The sequence below is a fragment of the Daphnia pulex genome, chromosome 3, assembly GCF_021134715.1.
Source record: "Daphnia pulex isolate KAP4 chromosome 3, ASM2113471v1".
Lineage (NCBI taxonomy): Eukaryota > Metazoa > Arthropoda > Branchiopoda > Diplostraca > Daphniidae > Daphnia > Daphnia pulex.
The window spans coordinates 9537399-9561653 of NC_060019.1; the positions used below are offsets into that span (position 1 = coordinate 9537399).

At 45.0% G+C, this 24255-nt stretch overlaps 2 protein-coding genes and 2 long non-coding RNA genes across 18 annotated transcripts in view; 2 read left to right on the top strand and 2 right to left on the bottom strand.

Annotated features, from left to right (window-relative positions):
- Positions 1 to 174: 174 nt before the first annotated feature.
- LOC124189954 (protein-serine O-palmitoleoyltransferase porcupine-like) lies at positions 175 to 2511 on the top strand. Its single transcript, XM_046582471.1, has 8 exons — positions 175 to 367; positions 501 to 770; positions 847 to 1048; positions 1131 to 1197; positions 1283 to 1441; positions 1499 to 1605; positions 1668 to 1885; positions 1953 to 2511. Exons 2-8 carry the CDS (start codon positions 524 to 526, stop codon positions 2381 to 2383), a joined length of 1431 nt encoding a protein of 476 aa, XP_046438427.1. The 5' UTR covers positions 175 to 367; positions 501 to 523; the 3' UTR covers positions 2384 to 2511.
- On the bottom strand, positions 2001 to 3363 carry LOC124189956. 3 transcript variants are annotated; one of them, XR_006872731.1, is made up of 5 exons: positions 3268 to 3363; positions 2933 to 3191; positions 2569 to 2825; positions 2246 to 2508; positions 2001 to 2189 (listed from the first exon to the last, which is right to left on the bottom strand). It is a non-coding gene; the product is annotated as an uncharacterized LOC124189956 (long non-coding RNA). The 3 variants fall into 3 exon arrangements; XR_006872732.1 differs by having other exon boundaries at positions 2569 to 2837; XR_006872733.1 differs by having other exon boundaries at positions 2246 to 2514; positions 2569 to 2837.
- A 61-nt stretch (positions 3364 to 3424) lies between these two features.
- Positions 3425 to 5798, top strand: LOC124189955. 3 transcript variants are annotated; one of them, XR_006872730.1, is made up of 6 exons: positions 4035 to 4311; positions 4405 to 4494; positions 4631 to 4857; positions 4918 to 5034; positions 5100 to 5185; positions 5269 to 5798. It is a non-coding gene; the product is annotated as an uncharacterized LOC124189955 (long non-coding RNA). The 3 variants fall into 3 exon arrangements; XR_006872728.1 differs by lacking the exons at positions 4035 to 4311; positions 5100 to 5185 and adding an exon at positions 3425 to 3478 and having other exon boundaries at positions 4631 to 4851; XR_006872729.1 differs by lacking the exon at positions 5100 to 5185.
- Positions 5799 to 5999: 201 nt separating this feature from the next.
- The window catches only part of LOC124190238, a 31929-nt gene continuing 13673 nt past the window's right edge, over positions 6000 to 24255 (bottom strand). For 5 of the 11 annotated variants that reach the window (XM_046582824.1, XM_046582825.1, XM_046582832.1 and 2 more), the window contains 12 exons: positions 19987 to 23898; positions 14934 to 15154; positions 14491 to 14697; positions 12477 to 12569; positions 11461 to 12395; positions 10770 to 11397; positions 10223 to 10489; positions 9701 to 10004; positions 9468 to 9605; positions 7399 to 8952; positions 6424 to 6756; positions 6000 to 6358 (listed from right to left, as the gene is read on the bottom strand). In XM_046582824.1, coding sequence (XP_046438780.1) covers positions 8837 to 8952; positions 9468 to 9605; positions 9701 to 10004; positions 10223 to 10489; positions 10770 to 11397; positions 11461 to 12395; positions 12477 to 12569; positions 14491 to 14697; positions 14934 to 15154; positions 19987 to 23898 — 6821 coding nt within the window. In that variant the 3' untranslated portion in view covers positions 6000 to 6358; positions 6424 to 6756; positions 7399 to 8836. Of the gene's footprint in view, positions 6359 to 6423; positions 6757 to 7225; positions 7237 to 7398; positions 8953 to 9233; positions 9278 to 9467; positions 9606 to 9700; positions 10005 to 10222; positions 10490 to 10769; positions 11398 to 11460; positions 12396 to 12476; positions 12570 to 14490; positions 14698 to 14933; positions 15155 to 19986; positions 23899 to 24255 lie in introns of those variants that run through there. The other 6 variants (XM_046582828.1, XM_046582827.1, XM_046582826.1 and 3 more) reach the window with 6 other exon arrangements.

Genomic DNA, 24255 nt, shown 5'->3' on the forward strand with positions numbered 1-24255 from the left:
GCAAGGGTCGGACTCGGATATTTGCAAGCCGATTTTTTCCATATTCCTTAGACAGATGGAAGCAAAGCAGTAATATTAAAATGGTTAGTTTTGTTTATTTTCTTAAATTTCAATTCTACTGAAATTCAGATTTGAATTGCTTGAAAAAATATATCCATCGAGATATCGAGACAGTGTACCACCTTACAACCCTGCAAGATCATTTCGAGAGAGATTTTCGTCTGCTACACATTTCGAATACGTGTGTGTGTGTGACTGACTGAGAGCTTGTCATTTGACATTTGGGCGTCAATATATTTTGGGTGAAAAAATCTACGCCCAGCACAGAATTCGGCATGCCAACAGTTTGAAAACTTGCTGCCAAAAGGTGTGTATGGTGTAGTACGTAGTAACCACTATTTTTCTTCTGTTTTTTTTTCTTAAGACTTCACTGTTCTGATTGACGAATCTTTATTTCTGCACGTATTTTTTACGAACTTTTACGACTTTTTTCTATGTAGGATAATCTCCGTTGCAATTTGTCATGGCTGATTATGACTATGACATAAGCCCAGATGGAGAAGAGGATTTTTACCCAGATTTTTACCCTGATAATTACGCCTTGAACGAAGATGATAAACTGTCTCCATGGAATGAACAGGAAGGCCTTCCTCCTATGTCTCTATTTCAGCTGTATCATAGCTGCATTTATCCAACAATCAACGATGGATTAAATCATATTTTTAAAGCTGTTGCTTGGTGTATCATATACAGAATAACAACTCAAACAGGTCTAAAAATATTTAAAAATTAATCAATCAACTTAACTTAACAGTTTTAATTTGTCGTACCTCTTCCTTTTTTTAGTAAACATTCCCAAGCAGTTGTGTCATGTTGCGTCAATTGCCTGTGGATCAATGGTCATGTACCATTTCTTTGGCTACTACTTATTTTACATGTTAGCCCAAGGAATGATAGCCTACTTATCATTAGTTATCTCATCTAGTGGATCAAAGAATATCAGTGGTTGGATGTGCATGTTTGTGTGCATCACTTTTCTTTTGCTATGGTAAGAAAAGTTTTGAAATGTTTTTGACTATAGTCTAATTTGATTACTCTTCACACTTTTCCTGGTTGTCATCCTTTATTAGCGAATTGTTTATTGTGGATGCCATGCATTGGCATATGATTCGCGCCGCTCAAATGCTAGTAGCCATGGTATGACGTATTTACGTATTATTTATTAACTATTTCTTTTATTTTCTAATTGCATTTTATTATTATGTTTCAACTTCATTTGTAGAGGGCTATTTCCATTGGCTTTCAGTTGGATGAAAAAATCTTAGCGAGCTTGCCTAAGCCATTGCCTTACTTTGGGTATCTGTTTAATGTTGGAACTGTTTCGTTCGGACCATGGATTCCATTTAAAGATTACATGAACATCGAAGCCAACAATCGATCCGTAACTAAAATCTAGATATTTATTTTATTTATTTATTAATCATTTTTATCATTACAGTTGTTGAGGTGTTTTATTAATATTCTCCGCGCGTTTATACTATCTCTAATCTTTCTCACAATATCAGCGTGTTTTACGCTCTGGTTGATTCCGTCAGGATCATCAAAGTATTAGATACAGTTTTCCGTGCTCAAAACATTTATTTAATCTAAAGTTGATTTTTTAACAGGTGGTTGCTGGCTTACCGCGATGCCATGTCATTCCGAAGTAGTCACTATTTCGTGTCATATTTATCAGAACTTACTGCGTTAGCAGCTGGCATAGATACTTCCACAACAGAACGATGGACTGTGACGGTCACTCGACCTTGGCATATCGAGCTTCCTCGTTCTCTAGTTGAAGTCGTGATTCATTGGAATGTCCCTATGCACACGTGGCTCAAAACTTGTTAGTTTAAAAATCTTACTTAGTTAAGAGGCAGAGAGATATTATTAATGAAATTTATTCCTTGCAGATGTTTTTCGCGTCGCTCGACCGTACGGAACATTTTTTGCCATCATCGGAACTTACGGCTTGAGTGCTTTACTCCATGGATTGAACTTCCAGTTAGCAGCAGTACTTCTGTCCCTAGGGTTTTATACTTACACCGAGCACGCTACGCGCCAAAAACTTGCTTCGATCTTCAGCGCCTGTATCCAGGCTCGCAAATGTGGTTCAAACTGTGGACATCAGTGGAAAGAAAATCATTGGGCTGTAAGAATTTGCAATTTTAGTTTCAGTCTATTAGCCGTGTTTCATTTGGCTTACCTGGGACTTATGTTTGATTCTTCCAAGTTGCAAGAAGAAGGCTATAATTGGTTACATGCCATTAAAAAATGGCGATGGCTAAATTTTTCAAGCCATTGGATTGTTTTGGGAACATTTGGTTTTAACTATTTAATTTAAGTCTTTTTGTTATTTAAATGTCTTCATAACATTATATTGGAAAATTTCCATCCAAAACTTGGTAATTTGGTGAAATTGTCTGTGCATCATAATTCCTCTCAATAAAGGATGCAATTTCTTTACATCTGTAACTTTATAGTAGTTAATGTAAAAAAATAGCAAGTTAAAGCTGTTTTAATTAATACTTAAATGTTAGATGAGTTGAGAGTTAATGACGTTGACGTTTTCAAGGCGGGGGAAATGATAACGTGAAGTTGTGTTTCATGCAATTTCTGTTCGCTTGACGATTCTCGGAAATTCTCAGAATCCTGCATGTATTGCTGATAAGCTCCTTGGTCAGCATTCGGTGTAGTTGCGGATTGCGGATGCATTTTTGTCATACTTTCCCGCTCCCGCCAAAAGCCGTTCTTTAGTAGACAGTCGGAGTGGGTTGATTCAAAATCTTTAAGTAAAACTAAGAACTTCCTTTAAATTTCCAGCTCGTTTTTACAAATCATACATTATATATCTATTTGAATGTTTTTTAATGAAGAAAATCTCAAACAGCACCTTGCTAACGCAGGTAGCTGACAATCCAGCTATTCCATTCAGTCATTGTCATTTGAACAGGAATCCATTCTCTGAAGAAATTTCTCGAGCTACTACTGTATTGTAATTTTGGGTGACAGCTGGCAGTTTTTGTTACAGCAACAAAGCTCACTTGTTTAGGAGCAGACAAGGTTTCCCAAGAGTATTTCATTCTATAGTAGGGCATTTAGCCCAGACAAAGCTGTCACATTCCTCTCCAATTATCAATGGCCATCAACACCTACACAAAAAAAGAAAGATTTATCACAGGTAAGGCACAGTGCAGAGTTACAGGAATAAAGCTAAAAGAGTGATACCTAGAGGTAGCAGAAGACGATATTTCGTCAACAATCTGGAATCACTGACAGACGAGCGAGACACAAAAGCGAATGTCAAGCTGCCTTCCCCTCATTGTAGAAGCATTTTTATCACCTTGGGGATTTCGTCTGTTGTGACTTGTGATGTGTGATGCTGCGGTGGTGGCTTTTTGGTGAAGACGAGAAACAAATTTGGAGGGAAGAATATTACGTGAGTATCAAAGTTATTTGCCTTTGCATGTTAGTTCTTTCAATTAAGTGTCAACGAACTAGAGCGGACATTGTTTTCATGTTATTGTTAACGTTAATTTTTTCTGGCGCTAGACGGCATAGCCTTCATCATTTTCCACTCAGTTTAGTTACGCTTACTTTGCTTCTCGCTGCTATTTCAAACAAACTTTTGGGTGATAACAGTCAGTTTCTGTTTCAGCAACAAAGCTCATTTGTTAGATTTTTAATAATGTGTTTTTTTTTTCTACTTCCGGTTTTCTGTTTTCAGTCAGTAGTTCAGTAAATATTCATCCGAGGTACAAAAGAACCACATATTCGTGATCCTCGTCAAATTTGTGATAAAGTTCATGTCTTATTTTGTACGAAAGCGTACTTCCGGTTTCCAGAATTTTCCTGAACTATAGTTCAGGAAAATTCTCGATTTTGGCCAAAATTTGGATTTCGTTTAAATCACACCTAATCGACCCCAAATTTCTCGTAGATCACGAATATTTAGTTTATTTTGACGACAGCTCAATTGTTAAGGAGCTATCGCTTACTTCCGGTATACTTCCGGAAAATTTGCATAAAACTAGCAAGTGAGCTTTGTTCTCTGTAGAATTCTAAAGACTCCATGCTAATTTTAAGCAAAGAGAAATTGTCTTTTTGATTACTTTTATGACTTGTGACTATCTAAGGCAAGTCCTTTAGATATTGAGTTTGGAATGTGTCAAGTAGATGGCGTGAAAGAATGTTGTTTGTTGTGTCAGATATGGGCTTATGACGTCAAAAGTTCAGCCACATCTTCTTCGAAAATTACTAATGAATTCGTTGGTAAATTGACTAGATTTCCTGTGTTATTTGTTTGGCATGTGTTCTTTACCGTTTACGTGTTTAATGACATCATTATTTCTCATCCATTTCCAGGAGAAAATGTGAAAGGTTCATGAAGCCTGTACTGTCAACAATTGTGAATCCTGGTATCCTAACTGAATATGTTATCCAAATGACAGAGTGGTAACAACCAATGCTAGATTTAGTACAGTATTGCTGGAACATATTTTTCTGATTGTCTTCTCATCTTTTATTAGGATTCGAAAATTTAATGTAAGTCTGAAATAGCTAACTAAATCATTTGTATGTTGTGTCATAGGGAAAGCTGCTGGAGTAATCCATCCCCAATTGATTCATTTCGTGTCAGCTTGTGAAAGGCGTGAGGAATTCAAATTTAGCTGCTGCGTGCTGTCTGCAAGCAAGCAATCCAATTGGCGATCGCTAGGTGGCGCGAGTGTCTTCAGGGATCCAATTCGGCCATTTTGTTCCTTGACGCAGCAGAAGTGGGATGCCGGTCGTGACGTTTCCCCTAATGAAAATGTAAAGGTATTTTTTGTTAATTTCTTAGGGTTACTTAATGTTAAATTTCGATGTGTAAATTGACAGGTGATTTAAATACCACTTTGTCAAGCAATCTAACTCGGAAGCCTGTCCATTTTGCCGAAATGTCGTGCCTCGTGTGTCTTGCTGCCAGCGTACGTCGCGTCCCTTGCAAAAGCAAAAGTAATTATGTTTAACTAATTTCCTACTAAAGTACTTTGTTAATATGACTAGAGATCAAATTCCAGTTTGATGCCAACCAACTATAACTTCCTTTGTAAAATTTGAGATATCGGAGAGATCTGTTGGGCTGCATAGTTTTGTCCTACTCCTGGTATTCTTTTGTCATAAAGAGTCCTGCGTAATTGTGCACACACTTTCTTTCCCCGTTGGTAATTTTTTTGTTTTCTTAATTAGGTCCGCTGTTGGTTACCTTGTTGCAGCCAGGTGGTGAAAGATGTGATGGAGACTAATTTAACTGTTGTATGCAGTGTGTGGTTCCAGTGTTATCAAGAAGTAGCTGTGCTGGCGGTATCCTGAACTAGCCTGAAGTTGCCAGTGATATCCGGGTCTCTGACTTTAAATATATTTTCTGTTTGCATTTGTGTATTTCTCTCTGCCAATGCTATCCTGTGTTTGAAATCTTTTCTCATTCGTGTTTTTTGCTCTACCAGTGATTTCCTGTGTTGCAGTCTTGAAATAGTTTCATTGTCGTCTTTGGCGTTTTTATTGTGCAGTATACGATTGAGGCAACCTGATCTATGTCAGGTTTGACTCAGTCGACAACTGCTAGATTAAATTCCGGCTTTCTGCACCAACAAAATAATAACGGCATATGTTGTTATCGCGGTTGGGAAAGTCACAGGCCCCCCCCTCCCTGGGGGCCATGAAATATACATGTTTTATGTTTATAAAAAATAAAAAAATAAAATACATATTAAAAGGAATTTTCTTTTCTAAATAAAAAAAAAAACAAGGGATAATCGGACATCGCCAATTTTTATCGAAAAAGACATTATTAATATGGTGGTTGTTTTTATAAAGCGGAAAAAAATAATAAAAATTTGGACAGGATGGTATAATTATTCAATTTTTGTTTATAGGAAAAGAACGTTCAATTTATGTTTATATGAAAAAAACGAACAAAATAGGTTTAATTTCATATTTTATTGTTAGCAAAGTAATAAATATTGAACATATACATGTGAGCGAACAAGTTGAAACGTCATATGAAGGTGGTACAGTTGATCGCGAATCATAAGGGAGAATTACTTCGTGGTCAAACTAATCTTTTCTTTCTCCAAAAATACATCAGAACTTCTCATGGCTATTTCCCTTTCGACCAGACGAATAACCAACGGCAGACATGCTGTTTACTCAGGGAAAAGGGACAACAGATATGCATTTGTAAATTGTCCAGTCTAATTAGTTTTTCAGTCTTGAATTACAGCAACCTCTTTTCGGCTTCACCAATGGATCAAGTCTGGAACTGCGGCGTACGATTGAACTGAAACGAGAACGGAGATTTAGTTTCCAGTCAATAATTGAATAAAACTATTCATCCAGCATTACCTTAACGTGTGTACAGGTGACAAGGTTGAGACGACACATCGACAAAAGGCAGCCGATAAAACATACCCGACAACCACCAGGCAACATCGACTATTTTGTACAACAGCTCAACACTGCATGATCACCAACATAGGCAAATAACACATTGAAGTATGATGTTGAACTGAATGTCTGCACAAGCTCCATTTGCGAAAATTCCATTTGGACAAGCTCCATTGCGAAAACGCGCCCTCAAAACATCTCGACTGGAAAATGACTGCAAAACCACTGCTCACACCATGAACGCTGCATCAACACCATTGGCAGCTCCAACATCAAACTAACCAAGAAATCCTGTAAATCAAAGTTCAAAGGAAAACAATGAACCAATCACATTTTCAAATACAATAAAGGGCAAATTTGTTTTATATTAAAAAAAAAATACAATTCTATTGAGCAAATCTTTTCACAAAAGCTCTTATTTAGAAACATAAAGTTGTTGTAAAATGTCATCTAAATCAAGAATTCAATGTCTAACCTGATTCCTGACAAAAATCACATGAGTAGCACACACTTTTAAAGTAAACTAAAATATAGGCAAATGCTAACCCACTCGAGTTTTCTAACAAGTTAAGTGCATGTCTGCAAAAGCTCTTGGCATAATTCGACTGGAAATTGAAATAATTTGCAAAACCAAATGTAATGAAGCTCAGACTTTACTGCTCAACAGTTAATAGAAAAATTAAAATGACTTCTTGAAACAAAGTCACACAATTTTAATTCAGAAACAAAGTCTTGAATTAAAAACTTAAGCAATAATTACTTTTTACTGTTCTGCATGGAACGAAACGTGCAACATTCAGCAAGAGACGACATTGTGGAATTGTACAGCAGGCCACATGCAATTACCAATTATGAATTAAAGGCAATGTTACACGTTTTGAACCACACACAAAATTAAATTTTATAAAATTAAAGAATAAAAAATGAAATTACCATGTCTATGATCAAAAATGTCACGTAAGAGAGTACCAACAATGACTAAATTCAACCTTCTCGGACAGCGTCTCGACAGCAAAAGAAAGACTGTTTCGTCAGTCGTCTCAGCACTTTGACAGTTTGATGACCCACCCCCTACATCCCTCTAGAAACCAACACACTAGAGCTGAATAGTTCAATCCCTAAACACACGGACATTTTTTGCCATCTAGTGACAGCCCTTAGCATCCACGGACGACTAAGTCGGACGGAAAATAAATATACCAAAAAATATTCGTCATCTCCGTGAAATACATATTTAGTAGATGAAAAAAAGCAATTATTGAAAAATTAACAAGTGAGCTTTGTTGTTCATCACCAAAAAATTACCAAATAATAACTGCCTATACATTTTTACAGGGATGTGCAAAGTAACTGATACTGACTAATTTGACATCTGAAAGTGATCAAAGGCTATAGGCAAGTTAGAACCCACAAATGCTCGTTTTTCGTTTGTTTACTTTTCATGTCTGGCCAACAGCGAATAAGAGAGAACAGGAATTAAGTTAGTGCAATCAATTTGACAACGTCTTGCTTCGCTTGCAAACCGATTTGGCAAAAAGCCTTAGAACAATCACGTAAATCCATTACGAAATGATTGTTATATAACAATAAACACAAACTAAGTTTTTTTTATCACTTCTGTTTATTCATAAACAGGCAGGATGTAATGATGGTTCTCAGTCAGTAACTCGGGCATCAGTCAAAATAACAAAGTCCGTCGAAGATAAATAAAGCTGCTGCGACGATGAATATATGATGGCCTTAATACTACGTCGCATCAATTATGTAAAAGGAAATAATCAAAACAAAAATCATGAAAAAAAAAAACAGGCCGTTAAGCCGATCAGTTTGAACAACGATTTTACGTGAAACGAGCCATTAATACTGGGAACTGCGCCAGTCTGTTCCAAATAGAGAAGAAGAAAAGGCGTGTCCCCAAATCAATCAACTCACCCCGTTCCCCCCTTGTAAACAAAAAAAAAACAGACAAAAAATAAAACAAAAGAAAAAACACACACAAAAACAGACGCGATTCACCAAACTGTCTAAAAGTTAAAATGTGATTATTTATAACAATCAACAATATATGCATGACGCCGATACCCTTGAATCATTTGCAACAAGGCCACTACGTTTCTTTATTACTTAGGATTGCTATCAATAATTTCGACGATGAACATTTTGGCCAATCTATTTCGAGAACGGGTTCATTTACCCGCAGCCGAGGGCGGGTTGAGTGATGGAGTAATGTGATGAGGAGAGAGAGAGAAAGAGAAAAATAGTCATCTTTTTTCTTTGTGAATAGAGGGTGAATGTAGCCAAAAACACATGTCCTCTGGTTTTCGCCCAACGTCGTCACTGTCGCCGCCCTACCAGTCGTGTGTGTGTCAGCTCACGTGAGGTAGTTGTAGCGCTGTTGATAGATGGGCAATGGATCGGCGGGCGGTGACCAGTCGTCCTCTTCGCTGCTGTTTTCCCGTCTCGACTTCATGTTGGCCAAAGCGTGAACTGCGAACATGCGATGCCAAACAATAACATCATCATCATCGTCGTCCGCGATAAGGGCCGAGTGTTGCGACTTCTTCGCGACAACAACTCGCAAACAAGTAAGTTGGGTGGAGGGGTTGGAATGAATGAAAAAAAAAAAGCTGCCAAAAACAGCCAAGCGCGCAGAACGGCTATAAAACAAGATGGGAACTAACCGATGAGGAAGAGTGCTGAACGCTACAGTAGTGGGAGGGTACGGGAAGGAGTAGGAGGGGTCGCGCAATTTATTGACTTGCTTTTTATTTGCGTCAAGCCGCATACTGGCTTTCCATGCTCAGGCTCGGAGCTGTGTCGGGCAAAAAACATAAATAAAAACAAAAACAACATGCATCAGCTAATGTGAGGAACGAAAAATAAATAAATAATAAATGCATGCCGGTAAAAGAAAAAAAAAAGAACGAAAAAATTTCAAACGCTAAAAGCAAAAAAATAATAAAAATGGTAATGGTAACACTATGCCGAGCGAAATTCGTTACCTGCGGCCATCTTGCTCTTCTCTTTAATTTCCTCCACCAACATCTGGTTGAGGCCGATGAAATGATCGCGTTGCTGGCGCTCCTTGGCCAACATCTGCTTGGCTTCCGACAATTCTACGATGTCATTGGTGGCGGCGACTGGAGTAAGTAAATAGCAACAGACGGTTAGCGTATAAACGTTCCATCAGCGGAAAACAAACATCCAAGGTTTTTTTTTTATTTCTTTCTCTTACTGGATGGAGGTCGCGGTAGATCAACACCGGTGGAATAGCCCGTCAGCATACGCCGAATGGACTCGGTTTTCTTGAGCCGTTTCTGCTTCTCCTCCTCTCCCAGCTCCTCCACTTCCTGCTCGGGTACGTAGCGTTCGGGAATGACGATCTTGTCTGGAGCACAAAGTATGTTATCGATCGTCTTCTCGTTGATGCGGATGGCTTGAGTGATGGTGGATCGGACCACATCCGGCGCAAATGGATGGTGGAAGCGCAATGCTCGCTGCAAATCAACGTCATCTCTAGCCCGGCCCTGCGTCATGCGCTGTAATTCACGGCACACAAAAAAAAAGTCCATTAAAAACGACGACGACGGAAACATCAAACAAACAAAGAAAAGAAAGAAAGAAAAAAAAAGATGGTGAGTCGGGACATCCCGATCGATTCTTTTAGTGACGAAAAGAGACACGAACGAAGACAAATTCACGAGAAAAAGGGGAAGAAGCGGAGGAAGTGACTAGATGAAAAAAGAAAATAACAAACCGTATCAGAGGTCAGGGCTTCTAGGACAAGGGGTTGACTACAGGATATGGTTATGTGGCGTCTTTTATGCCGGGGCACGGCCCGGCGGGCCGAAATCATGTCCTGTCGGCGCATTTCTTCGATGATTTCACGTGCGGCATCGCTAGTATAGACGGGCGTGAGGACGGGCGAGCGCTGAGTCGAATCCAGGCTCCCCAGTCCTCCTTCCGACGACTCTCCCGTGTCCATGTCCAAACTGACGGACGAATTTCGATCTCCAAGTGACAACTATAAACAACGCGGGAGCGTGGAGAGGAGCAGGGGGCACACCCAAAACACAAATAAACGGATAACGATAATAAAAAAAAGGGACAAGCAACGACGGACTGTTAAGCAACAAAAATCAACGGACCACAAAACAAACAGACAACAAAACGGGACCGTGCAATGAGACATGCTTCGCGTCGCACCGCTAAACTCACCTTTTTTCGGCTGCAAACCGCAGAGTGGCGGATGCGAACTTGGCGTGACACAACGAAAACAAGACATTAAAGAGGCAACAGCTTACCGAAGACATATTGCGACGAGGGCGGAGTGATCCTCTCCATTGATCCGGGCCGAGAGAAAGAGGCCGCCCGTCCGTTGGAGTTTCATTCAATGCGATGGAATTGCGCTGCGACAGGGGGCGCTTGCCTTGCTCGTCCCGTTTGCTACCCCGCCTGGGCAGCGTCAAAACGTGGCTAAACTGGGACAAAACCGGATCGTCCATGATGGGATCCTCGCTGTATAAACCGTTCGAGTTGCCGTGGGCTTGATCCTCTTCGGTGAGTTCGTCCATTCCGAAAGAATTGTCGTCGTATCGAGATTTGGACTTGTCGCGCTGACGCTTTTCCGACTCCCGCTTGACGATGCGAACCGTGCGGATTTCGGCCTTGTCGGCGGCGGAAGCGGCGCTGATAGGCGGAGCTGGTTGCTTGGGGACGATACCGTAGTATCTCTTCATCCTTTCGTCAGCTTCATTGATGTCGACGGGCAACGTGTTATCTTCGTACTGGCCATACTGATAATGTTGTTGTTGTTGTTGCTCCAGTTGTTGCGGCTGATGATGCTGCGATCCACCGAAATACATCGCAGACGGATCTTCCATTCGTGTTAAGCGATCGGTCGTGTTCAGCGAGTCCAAGTCCGTCTCGCACCTGAAAACAAACAAACAAAATGAACAATCCATAAGAGAAAAGATTGTAAAAATGCAAACTCACCAGGTGCTAGGAGGTTTGCGTTTGGTCGATCCGGTGCTGGAAAAGGATTCGTCAAGATCTAGGAAATAATCGGCAGACGTCAGGCAGTTGACTTGGCTGCTGAGTTCTTGTCGCCTCGTCTGCAACTGCGAGACGTGTTGCTGGACGCGGTTCAATTCCGCCTCTAGCCAAGCCATTTCCCTTCCGTTGTTGGACCTGCTCAACGAATGACCTCCACCGGATTGGTGGTGTTGGCGGTTATTGGCTCCGAGGCGATGCAACTGCTGATGAAGTGAAGAGATTTCTCGCTCTATCCGGCTGATCTCCACCGCGGCGTCTTCCAGCCGTTTGGAACTGAGGGCCAGAAGAGAGTGAATTTGGCTTAGCTCACGCTCGAGAAAGAGCTGTTGCTGGCGGCACCGCTCCACCTCGCCATAGTCGGCGACTTGCAGGGCCGTGTTGGTCTGCTGTCGGATCCCGCGGATGGCTAGTCTCAGGACTTGCTGATTGCGTGTCAGCCGATGGATGGCCGCGCCTTCCTCACGAACGAATTTCTCCAACTGAGCCAGCTGGTGGTGCTTGGACTCGAGCTGAGAAATCTGAGCCTCCTCCCAGCCCTGGACGGCAGATCCGTACGCCTCATTGGCGTCGTTTTCAGTTGGACGATGTGGAGTAGAGTGGAACACCATTGTGCTGTTCCTCTGCTGGACGTTGCTGTACGCAGGGGGCTCATAGGGAGAGGAATGAAATTTCGGTTGTTGTATCTGCTGCTGCTGTTGTTGTTGCAGTTGTTGTTGCTGCTGCTGCTGTTGTTGGTGAAGCATAGGAGTCAAATTGCGCTTGACAGCTGTGCTGGTTTCTGGTTTGGGCAGTCTTTTGTGTCTTTGCGGTGACATTGACGAACCCAGTTTGACCATGTTGTCCACCAGGCTGATCATTGGCTTGAGTTTTTCCAGCTACGAAAGAGGATTATGTGTCAAAAGAGCCAGTTTGGATAATTTCACATTTCTGATCAAGATAGTAGGTAGTACACTCACTTGCTTCTCCAGCTCTTTGACATGGTGCTTCAGCTCGCCCGTTTTTATCAGGCATTCTTGTCGATGAGAAATATCCAGCGCAGCCAGTTTGACCTGTCACAAGAACAAGACGCCGTCACGTTAATGGTCTTCGCAATGACTTTTCTTTTTTTAAATACTAAGAAAAAAAACTTGTCATTATAGATCGGTAGTCCCAGATAAGAAAGGGAACATGCATTAAAGTGAATTTTTCAATTTCCTTTCCGAGAAGTTGTGGGGTTGTCAGTATTTCGACAATAACGGTCTTTGTAAGATGAATTGTTGGGCAATTTTATATATTTCTTCCATCATGGTAAATAGTTCAAGGGAGAAAATCGCCTTTTACGGCACATGTTTCACGGAGGTCTTGAACGGTTTTATAAGCCGAAATTTAACTTTCTATAGCCTCGATCTATTTCGATGCGTTTGAGTTGAAATTCGTTCGTTTTGAACAAAATGCCATTTTTACTATCAAACGATGTCGATTTTCGTTGCGTGCTCAAACGATATGAGTATAACAAGCAAACGCTTTCACGAGAATTTTTTGTTTTCCTCTTTGGAAGAAAATTTGAATTGGCCACTTCTCGCCGGTGGGAACGATTTTGAGCGCGACGAGAATGGCCTGTCACGAAAGGCGGAACAAGATTCCATCACGTTAGTAATCCCCGTAACGAGTTGGAATACAAAGACTGCTCATTATCTATATGTACGCGGGACTGGGCTAATTTACTTGAAATACTTTTATGGGGGAAGAGCTCCTTATTTAAAAAATCAAAAATGGAGTCTGCGATAGAAAATATATCCTGTCAAGCATTTTCAAGCAAAATTCATTCCTTTCCTGGAATTCATATTTTGGTGTTGTAACAAGGGCTTATCGCCATGTACGTGCACGCTTGAGTTACTTTAGAGAAGTCTTCTGTCTAAAGTTTTAAGTTTATCAGGTCAAATTGAACTTTTTTATCACAAACGGTGAACTCGTGTCGGTTCTGTCTTTTCTTTCTCTCCGATTGGGTTGTGCATTATTTATCGAGTTGTTGGATCCACTAGCTAATTTATATTCATTCCGACTAGGATTTCAGGAATGCTCCCTTAAAGCCGAGTCTGAATGCCACTACTGGAGATAGCCGCGAGGCCATAGTTACCCGGTTGCTTATCTTATGGTGATGTATCTTTCGATCGATAAAGTTAAACGGCCTCTTGTTGTCACTCATTGATATTCCAATAGACTCAAACGGTGAACGATGACAAACAGAGCTAGCTAGCCATCTATGGGGTAGAACAATCTCAAGACGGATGACTTCCCTCGCCCAGAGCGTGTGCTGTCGAGTGGGAGAGAGACCCACCCGTTATTCCTCTGACAACAATAAAATTGTTAAGAGTCGGTTGGAAATTCAAATGAGACGGGGGGGCCAATGAAGACGAGGGAGCCGTATATCATTTCCTCCTATACTCTCACGCACAAACACGAGACAAGACGGACGGACGGACGGACGGACGAACGAACCAGTGCACAGCCTAGTGTCTGTGTAGACTTTAAGAGAATTCAGTGAAGAGAAAATAAAATAAAAAAAGAAAGTTTGAAAGAGAGATAGAACATTCCCCCCCTTGGTTCCCGATTAGTTTAATCTCGGTTTTATCATATGGAAGTTTTGGGGCGACGACATTCTAATGGGCAGGTAAGAAAAGAAAAAATCCCAAGATGATGAAAGAAATAAGGAAGGGAAGGAAGAGGAATCAGAAACACCTGCGGGCAACCGGCTACGACTATTTTCTACTTCTTCTTCTTCCAAACTTGTGGGAGCCATTGAATACTGAACGAAAGAAGAAGAAGACAAACGGACCGAATATGGTGATGATGACGATTTTTACCTTTTGTTCCAGAGCCTTCCCTCCCCCCTTATAGCTTCTCATCTTCTTCTTCTTCTTCTTTTACTTCTTCTTCTTCCACATTTGTATAAATACTTAGAAATGCTTATAAATAAATCAGTTACAATACCTGGCTTTCCATTTCGAGGAGGCAGGCGTCACGTGCTTTGACCAAAGCGGAACTCTGCCGCCTCAGTTGGATCAAGAGGAGAACCAGTTCCTCATGTGTCCGGCCCAGGAGGTCGCCCGCCGACAGCTGCACTTTATTATCGCCTGGTTGTCGGTTGCCGTTATGAGAGGACGGCTGGTCGTGACCGATCATCGGAGGCAATTTACCCTTTAGAGAAAGAGAGAAAAAAGATACGAAATAAAAATAAGGATAAAATATAAGCCGTGACATGATGAGCGACCCCGGCCGGCCCAACGGGTGGCCGACAACTTGGAGTAAGATGTACGTGAATAGGACTCGTGTCCAATTCGTTTGGGGCGTTGGATTGAAAGGGGGGAAAGAAAAAAAAAAAAAAAAAAAAGTCCGAAGATGGAAAATTAATTGAATTTCCCACTGGATCTTACTTTCTTGGGCGGTGTATCCGTGTCCGAGTGATAAATCTCGCCCGTCATCATGTGATTGGTGGTGGACGGAGGCTGTTGAGTCGTCACCAGAGTGGAGGAAACTTTGCCCGTCAAACCACTCTGGTTGTAGGCAACTTTGATACCGTTGATGGCCTTGCCGGCTGCTCCGGTCGCTGCGTGATTGAGTCCTGCCGCTACAGCATCAACCGGGCTCGATCCACCTACAAAACAGATGATGATGATGATGATGGGAGAGAAAGACGACGACGACAAAGACGACGGGGAACGACAAACAAGAAAAAAAAAAGGAAAAAAAACCAATCAGTTTCTTACAGTCTCCATCCAACATAGTACATCCATCTGGACTATATAGGTTTGAAAAGAAGAACTAGGGCAGGATATGAAGGATAGAAAAGAGTCCTTAGAAAAACAGGACGAGGGTTGCAATCTAATTAACAGGGGTTGTAAGGGGCTTAATGCTAGACGGAGCGAACGGAACCCGTCGGTCCGAGAATAACCAAACGGCCCCCAGATGGAGGGGGGAAATTGTCCAATAGGATTAGGGCCGTTAGACAACACCACTCTTCTACAAATATTTTCTATATGAAACTCTTTTCCGAGTCAAAATATAGTACTATCGCATGGCATATTCTCTCTCTCCCTCACTTAAGAAAAACGTAATGGCCTTTCCCTGTCTTGAAGAGGTTTGAGAGCTGGTCGGAGCGTGAGCCGACGTAAACATCGGCCAAGAGAGAGAGAGAGAGAAAAGCTCGTAAAACTTTACGAGATACATCTATGATAAGATGATGAATCCATCGAATATGCAATGTCAACTTGGCCGGCGGGAGCGCCATCGATCAAGAGCGGGCCAGAAAAATCTCTCATACGTACGTACACACACAAAAGGAACCGGAGAGAAGACCCCACAGACAAAAAGGGAACTCTTTCACTCCTTGGTCGTAGCCTTCTTCTTCATATTATTTATTTCCCCCAAATTAAATACTAAAAGGCGTAGCCATCCATCAAGGAAATGGAGAGAGAAAAAGAGTGAGGGGTGTCATCGGAAGAAGCGTGCGAGAAAAAATATTATGCATCCATCCACCGTTTTTCTCTCAAAGTTCTCTACTGATTCGTCTTCGTCTTACCCGATATGCATCGGAAACAGAAAAGGCACATGGCTGCATCCATCTCTTTTTGCGGTAATTCCGGGCGGTTGTTTGCGACTGTGTTGTCTGTGTGTGTGTGTGGCTGGCTGTGTGTGTATAATTATAGAATGCAGAGCGAACGAGAAAAAAAAAATTCAGCGATTTTTCTCTTTCTTTGGGTTATCTCTCTGTCGAGAGATCCGCCTTCCGGACGTTTCTTGTCACGTTTACGGTTCAAGGAACCAAAGGAGGGAATGATGTGTTGACGACATTCCTCTTTTTCTTTTTTCTTTTTTTGGCCGTACGAGCTGAGGGGGCACTGGTTTTCCGGCCTTTGAATCCGCACGAGGAAATGAAACGACGACGACGTTCCAGGTCAGCTGATTTCACTTTAGAGACGCATTCAAAAGGGGCTGACGAGGAGGAGACACCAGATGGTTCAGACCGGACAAAGTCAACCGACGCTGCACAAGTGGATGAAACACAACACTTGAAGAAAAGGAGGACGCTGGAAACAAAAAACCCTCAAAAGAACAACTACTAAGAACCCCCAACAAAAAGAAAACAAAACAAAAACCTGTTTAGCTCGTCGTTATCCCTTCCGTCTCTATACCCCCCTCCCCTTCTTCTTTTATTCCCCTCCCCCCCCCTTTTTTTTTACTTGTGATCAATAGCACAACGCGGCCCAGCACAGAGCCGGAAAGACGTGAAGACCGCGGGAGTGTAAGACACACAAACACACACACCACAAGCGAGGCGCGTTCGCTCGACGCACGAGAGAAAGAAAACTGAAAGAGATGAGGGGAAAACCAGTTTGAAAAATAAAAAGACACACAACACCACACAGACACACAAAAAGTCTTTTAATTCTTGTTGAATGTTTGTATGTGTGTCTTCTTCTTCTTCTTCTTTTCTATTATTTATTTCGTCACGGTTCGTTGTGCTTCCACCACACGCACTCGAAACACTTGGTATGGAAGGACGGCTGGTTGCTTGGTGTGTCTTGTGTGTTAATAACGGAGTCCAGCCATGCGTAAATAGCCTCTCTCTCTCTCTCTCTGCAATGAGTTGATTCACTAGCCGGGCACCGTCTCGAAAGAAATGCAACAAGACGAAGTCAAAGAAGAAAACACCTGCCCTCAATTTTTCGGTCAACTACAAAATATTGTGGAGGGCGTCGCGCGTTACGTATGGCACGTGTTTAAGGATCCACGGCCCTTGTCTTTCTTCTTCTCTTCTTCTTCTTTGGTCATTTTTGTTTCCCCCCCACCGGCCAACGAAAATGTTTACGACGGACAGGATGAGAGAGAACTGAATAAAAACCAAAAACTCAACTCAACAGAAAACCGAAAACGAAACAAAAAGGTAAAAGAAACAAATGGCCGTCAGCTCAGCTCGGGTGCTGGCCGCATACTGAAAAGGAGCCGGGGCTGCCGGGCATCAAGATGTTGATGGTGGATAGCGCGCGCGGGGTATACAGACAACTCGGAAGCGTTGGGGAGTAGGCGGAGCACGACCCGCAGCGACCCAGTTGGCAACGTTCACAAGCTTGCTTTTTTTTTATTATTATTATTTCTCCTCCCTGAGACTTCAAGTCCTTCTGGTTTGTTATCGTCCTCTCGGCCACAGAGCGACGGATACTGGGGCCGGCGAACCAACGACGACAAGATGGGCCGAAATAAAAGAAAATAAAAGTTCACCAAATAAACACGCCAAAGGGGGGGAGAACTTTTTCCTTCGTCCATTTGGTTACTTTTTCTTCTTCTTTTATTATTCTTTTTCTTCCGGAGAAGATATTCAATTGGTGTCGTCAAGAAACCCGAGATCGACTCGAGTCGACAGGAGCTTCTTACGCCGCGAGACCATTCCGATTCGAGTGTTAAGGTGACGTCAGAGATGGGGGGGGGGAGGAGGCGAAACGGATCGATGGCCGGCCTATATCGATCCTAGCCAGACGAACCCCCCTCTCTCTCCTTCTCTTCTTTCACTCCTCGTCGTCCAGGAAAGAAGAGAACAAGAGGAAGGAAAAGAAAGAGACAATGACATCCAAGACGATCGATGGTGGTGGTGGTGGTGGTGAGGGGGGGGTCTTGGTGTTGCACGAGGAAAAAGGTTGTCTGTGTCTGTCATTAGCCCCAGTCAAAAGACGCCGCTGAGCGTCGTCGTCCGACTTAAACGAAGGAGATAACCCACGAGCGAAATCGACGGGAGGAGGAGCCCCGCCTCCGCCGCTGCCGTCGTCGCCATGCAAAAGCGTAGGAGTATCGCAGCCTCGAGCTGTGACGTTGGAGAAAGAGCTCAAAAGAAGAGCCATATTTGATGATGACGAGTCAATAAATCGAAGCTCTTCTCACACACACAACACACACATACACGAGGGGCCAACCCGAACAGAAAGAAAAAGCCAAAGTTGTTGCAGTTGGCCCTCCCGGTGTGTTTGGAAAGAAGAGGCCAACGACCATGGATAGGTTTCTTTTCTTTCCGTCTCTCGTCAACCCCGCCGGCCTAACGGAAGAAACACACACACACACAAGAGACGAGTCACCAAAAGAGTCAACCGTGTGCCGGCCCGTACAGTCCACGTCTTGTGCATGTGCCCTTTTCGTGGAGAGACTAAAAGCCCACAAGATTAAGCGCTCGCAAAAGGAAACAAGAAAGAAAACAAACCTACAAAAGACCCAAACGTCGCCAGCAGAGAATCCGTAACAGCTGCACCAGCCCCCATGTTATCCAAGTAACGATTCACGATCACGGAAAAATAAAAGAAAACGAGTTCACTTAATCACGCTCTTTCTATCTATCTGCCGCCGGCCGAATAAAAGAAGAAAACAAAAATCCATCTAATGGCGAAATGATGAGCTGGGAAAAATAAGAAAAAAAAGAGATTCCTCATCTTTTATTTTCTCTCTATCTCTCCTGCAGGCCCGCAAACTTCCGGTTGGATTTTATTTTTCACGTTCTCTTTTTTACCTGGGTATTACACAAGCCGTCAGTGCCATGCAATCCTCACGAAGCTATAAACCGTACACAGAGGGGAGGAGATTGAGAGAGACTTATCGAAAAGGAGTGTCTGTCTCAAGATGAATCGGTAACCTTTTCTCTCTTTCCTTTTTTATTCTTTCCCACATTGGCAAACGCGGTCGTCTTTTTATTTTTATTCCACCCGGGGATTGCGCCAATACATCAGGCCAGGCCTGTAAAGAGATTTAGTGACTAGGCAAAATAAGGGAGCCCCCCTCACGGCTGGTGGTGTCGGAATTCCCGCAACGAGGGGAATGAAAAACGTCAAAAGAACGGGGGGGAAATTGAGAGAAAGAGATATGCCACCAGCTAGAAAGAGCTAGAAGTCGTCGTGTGTACATTCGGCTAAAGAGCTGGAAAAAAATATATACATGTACACCCGAATGATCTTGACGTCTCTTTAAGTCGGGGGAAACGACGTGAAGAGTCAAAAAGAAGAGGAGGTGGTGGGTGGGAGGAGGACCACCCCGGAGGAAGATTTTTTTGTGATTCGATTTCGAAAATAGACACATCTGGGGCGACACAACAGGAGTGGCACACGGCGGTTAATACGATGTAAACACGCACTCTTGACATCGTCTGCTCGACGCTCTAATGACTTTGGTCGCCATTTTTTTCTGGGCGAGAAACTAAAAAAAGGCGGGGGGACTTTTTGAGGTTTTGGTTGTTTGGTCGGGTTTGCTTTTCCCACGGGACACGATAACAATGAGCTTACGTAACAAACAGAGCGACGCTATTCAAGGTAGAAAAGTGAAACAGCCAAGCGAAAAAGAAAAAAGAAAAAAAAAAAAGGATCAGGTGAATGTGTGTGCGGGAAATTTGAAAACGAAAAAGTAAAAAGGTAAAAATAAAATTTAAAAAAGAGAGTGACTATCATATCATCTTACCGGGAGTGCGGACAAGGTCGGGCGGCACTAGCTGGTGGAATGGGGACGGACGGATGGCCTGGATTGGAGTGGACGGGACAGGGGGTGGTGGTTGTGATGGTGGTGGTGGTGATGTTGTTGTCGTTGTTGTTGTCGTGGGTTTTCTGTTAATGGATTCGCTGGATGTTGGCGGTGGTGGTGGTGGTTGTTGTGGCGGTGGTGATGATGGCGGCGGATGGCCAGCCTTGGTGGCGATGGTGGTGTTGTTGCTACTGCTATCAGCAGCCGGACGCCTCCCTCCCTCCTTGTTGATGGCTTGATTGTCGGGCAGAGCGGCCGTCGATGACGACGACGACGGAACAGGTGCCGTGGACATGAGATCCCATTGACGCAGTTTCTCGCGGTCAATTTCGAAAGCAGGAGGGGGGAGGCCGTCCTCTAAAAAAGGATGCGACGGGCTGTTGTTGTTGTTGTTGATGACCAGGTGGCCGGTCGATGTCGAGTGATTCGACGCCAGAGGCGGAGCCGGTGGCAGCGGAGGCAGCGTTGAAGACGTTTCCTTGCCGCGCTGTTTCGTCTGGCCGCCCGGCTCGCGGAAACGCTGTTCCATTTCGTCCCAAGTGTAGCCGTCCAGGTAAGTCTGGCCGCGCTTGGTCCGCTCCAGAGTGGCCGAGTACTGGAGCAGCCGCTCGTAGCAATCCTCTTCGGCCGGAAGGATGGATTTCCCATTGGACTGGTGCCTACTATCCGAGTGGCTATCGTGATGGATCTCGTCCAGCATGTCCATAGAGCGCGTGTGACGGATACTGGCACGCCTCAATTTGTCGCGCCACAATTGATCCTCGTCCCACGGTGAGAACTCGCCGCCGACAAAGTCGCCGCCCACACTTCCTTGCGGAGAGCGGACGTGCGACGGAAGGGTTTTGGTGGCCTGGCCGCGAGTTGTCGGATCTCGGGCGTAGCGAGGCGTCTCAGCTGCGGCCGAGCTCTGCCCGTGACCACCGACGACGGACCCATTGGTCCCGTAGCTGGCGTGGGAAGCCACCGATGATCGATTGGGTTGCGGATCAATCCAATCCGAGCGCTGAATCGATCGATTCGGATCTTCATCCAGGAGACCTTCCAGGGAGCGCACCCGCCGCATCACATCGCCAGCAATCGGCGGACGCGTGGCGGCCGACGGCCCTCTCCCATTGGCGTAATAAAACGACTCTTGTTCCGGGTGGTTGGCCAGCAAATCCGGCGTTTGAGCGCGTTGATATAGTTGTTGTTGTTGATGTTGTTGTTGTTGCTGCTGCTGTTGTTGCTGCTGCTTCCGGATCGTTTCCAATAACTGCCTGGGCTCCGAGCGCGATTGGCCGGAACTGGTTGGCGTCTGGTGGCAATCTAAATTCGATGTGCTTCCCAATCTTCCGCTGGATTCCTGCGGAGAGGATCGACGTTGTACAGTGCGCAATCGATCCATGCTGTGCTGGTAGGCCTGTTTGGCCGCTTGGGCTTGAGCGCTCCTGGAACTGGACGAGCGGAGGCTACTGTTGCCGTCCTCCAGACTGGCGTCGGGCGGAGTTGTCGGCGTTTTGCTCAGCAAATCGGAGTAGTAATAAGGCGCTCCCGCGCTCTGCTCACTCCGGCAGATGGATGACGAGTTGGAATTGAGCGACAAGGCTGAACCCAAACGAGGGCGTTGTTGCGGTTGCGGCTGTTGCTGCGGTTGCGGCTGCTGTTGCTGTTGTTGCTGGTGTTCAGAATGCATCGATCCGGCCGGAGACGAACTCATCCGCCGACTCGCATTCGATGCGATGCTGATCCTAGACGCCTGCCTGACGTGACCCCCAACATTCTGCGAGACATTTTCATAGAGCGGCTGGTTCCAAGATTCCGCATTGCGGATGCCATTGGAGGCCAAACTTTGGGTGCTGCCCTGGAATGCGACCGAGATTCGCGACGTGTTGTGTGCCGATGTCAGAGCGGCCAAGTGGTCGTCGCTCGAGTCCACCAACAAATCCTCCAAACTTCGGACAATTGTCAAAGGTCTCCGCCTCTGAGATAAGTCGGAAGGCGGACGGCCATGGCTGTGGCACAATTCGGATGTGATACTATTTCGAGACGTTCGACCTTGGAAGTAGTCTTGAGACGTGTCTAGACTCTGACTCCGGCTGTGATGGATCGGCGGCCGATGGAGATGATTGTTGTGATGCAGCTGCTGGAAACTTGGAAACTCGCTGGTCGTCGGCGGCGGACTGGTGGGAATGGGCGGAGGAGAAACCAGTTCACTGTCGGATTGATCATCCGATTGTCCGTAAGCTTGATCATCCAGTCCGTTTTCTTCCGTCGCCGGAATCGTCTCCAATCGCAAGAAATAGGAAGCCGGGCGGAATGTGTCAGAGATGCTGAAGCGCGGATGGCGGGGAGGAGTGATGATTAGCTCCAAAGGTCTTCCACCGTCATCCATCTCTTCCAGGGCCGTTGTGTCCATGGCACTGCTGGTATGACGTTCCTGGATTCCGTCCTGCGATTCCAGTTCGTCTTCTCTTTCGCCATCACCGCCATCTGCTCGCCTGCCTTCGTCCGCATTTTCATCCGCATCTTCCTCCTCTTCTTCTTCGCCCTGCGGAACTTCCATGTAGACCGGCTCGGCCTGGCTGGACGCTTTGTAGATGAACTCGTAATGCGGCTGATCTTCTTCCTGTTGTTCTCTTCCACCGGAAGGACAGTCGGTGATTTCGCTATAGCGCGGACTTTCCGGCGACCGATAGGAAGGATCGAAAACTCCGGCGAAAACGGACGAAGGTTTACTGCTGCCAGCCCGGCCGTTGATTCCGCCGCCAGGTGGCGAAGTTTTGATCTTCCCGTTGTCCGTCATCTCGACGTAAGCGTTTTCCTCAAAGTGGTAGTGATTGGCTGCCGGAAGCGGCGGAGGAGAGCGAGCCGAGACGAGTTTGGTCGACGTCATGGGCAGGTAATGATCTTCCATGACGGATCCCGATCCGGATTGATCAGCTTCCAATTCCGCAGTCATTTGCGTGTTCATGTAGAGGTTCTCCGACGCGGCGTGGATGCTTCCGCCGCCACAGCTGCGGCTGCGACTTCTCAGGTGGCCGGAAGTGACCGAGGCGAGCGACATCAAATCTGGAAGCGGGGCCGGAGACGATCCATTTCCGGTCGTGTTGTGGGGCCAATCGCATTCAGAAATGAGCGGCGAAACGGTCGGCTCGAACGGGCACGGACTCATCCCGTCCTCGGAGACGATGGTGGCGGCGAAACCGGCCAGCGATTCCGGCAGCGACTCGGCATAGCTCAAGCGTTGCTGCTGATCCATCGACAGCTGATCCTCTTCCAGCATCATCATGTGGTGATGGGTCATGATTCCGTTCCGCTTGATCTGGAACGCCTGCTGGAGATCGTGAAGGCTGGGCTTGGGCGGCGGTTTGGGCCGGGCTTTCAGCGGCGACATCTGTTGAGCTTGCTGGACATCTTTCAAGAAGAGAACCCGATTGGCTGACGGACTCTCACTGCGGGCCCTCAAATCGGCCACGGCGCTCGATTTCTCCCTCATGAGCGACGGCCTGGGCCACGACACTTTCGGCACCGGGTCTTCCGGCTCTTGGCACGCTGCTCCGTCTCCTTCTCGCGACTGCTCCGTCAAAACGTACTCGTAGGTGAACTCCTTGCGGACGTCGGCCTCTTCGTCCAGTTGGATTTTGATTTTGTCGTTGTTGGCTGCCGGACGTTTCAACGAGGCCCGGAAGGCCACATTCAGTGGAAGCGGTGGCTGTTGTTGTTGTTGCTGCTGCTGCTGTTGTTGTTGCTGCTGGTAGAGTTGCTCCTGAACGAGAAGATCTTGCGCCGCCCGCGCCACCGTCCGCCTCATCGTGGCGAAATTGCCCATGGCGACGTTTCCATTTCCTCCGTAATCCGCCAACTGGATGGGGCCTTTTTTATGGTTGGTTGGTTGGTTGGTGTGGGTTGTTCGTTTGTGCGATTCGTTTCGAAGGGGGTTCGGATATGGAACAAGGTGGAGAGACAACGACACGAACAATGAAAAAACCAAATGTCAACAAAGGCGACAACGGACGCTGGCTGGCGTGAGTTAGTAATTTCGTTTCGAGACGGTTAGAGAGCCACAATCCACATCGGCGGATGCCATCATCCAGCGGGGGAAGGGAAATTGATTGGGGGCGGGTGTCAGGATATTGGTTTCTCTTGTGTGTTAATCAAATAAGAGGGGGAAAGGAACTTGGGCATCAAAGGGAGTTCGGGTTAGGTTGATCAAGGAAGGAATTTTACAAT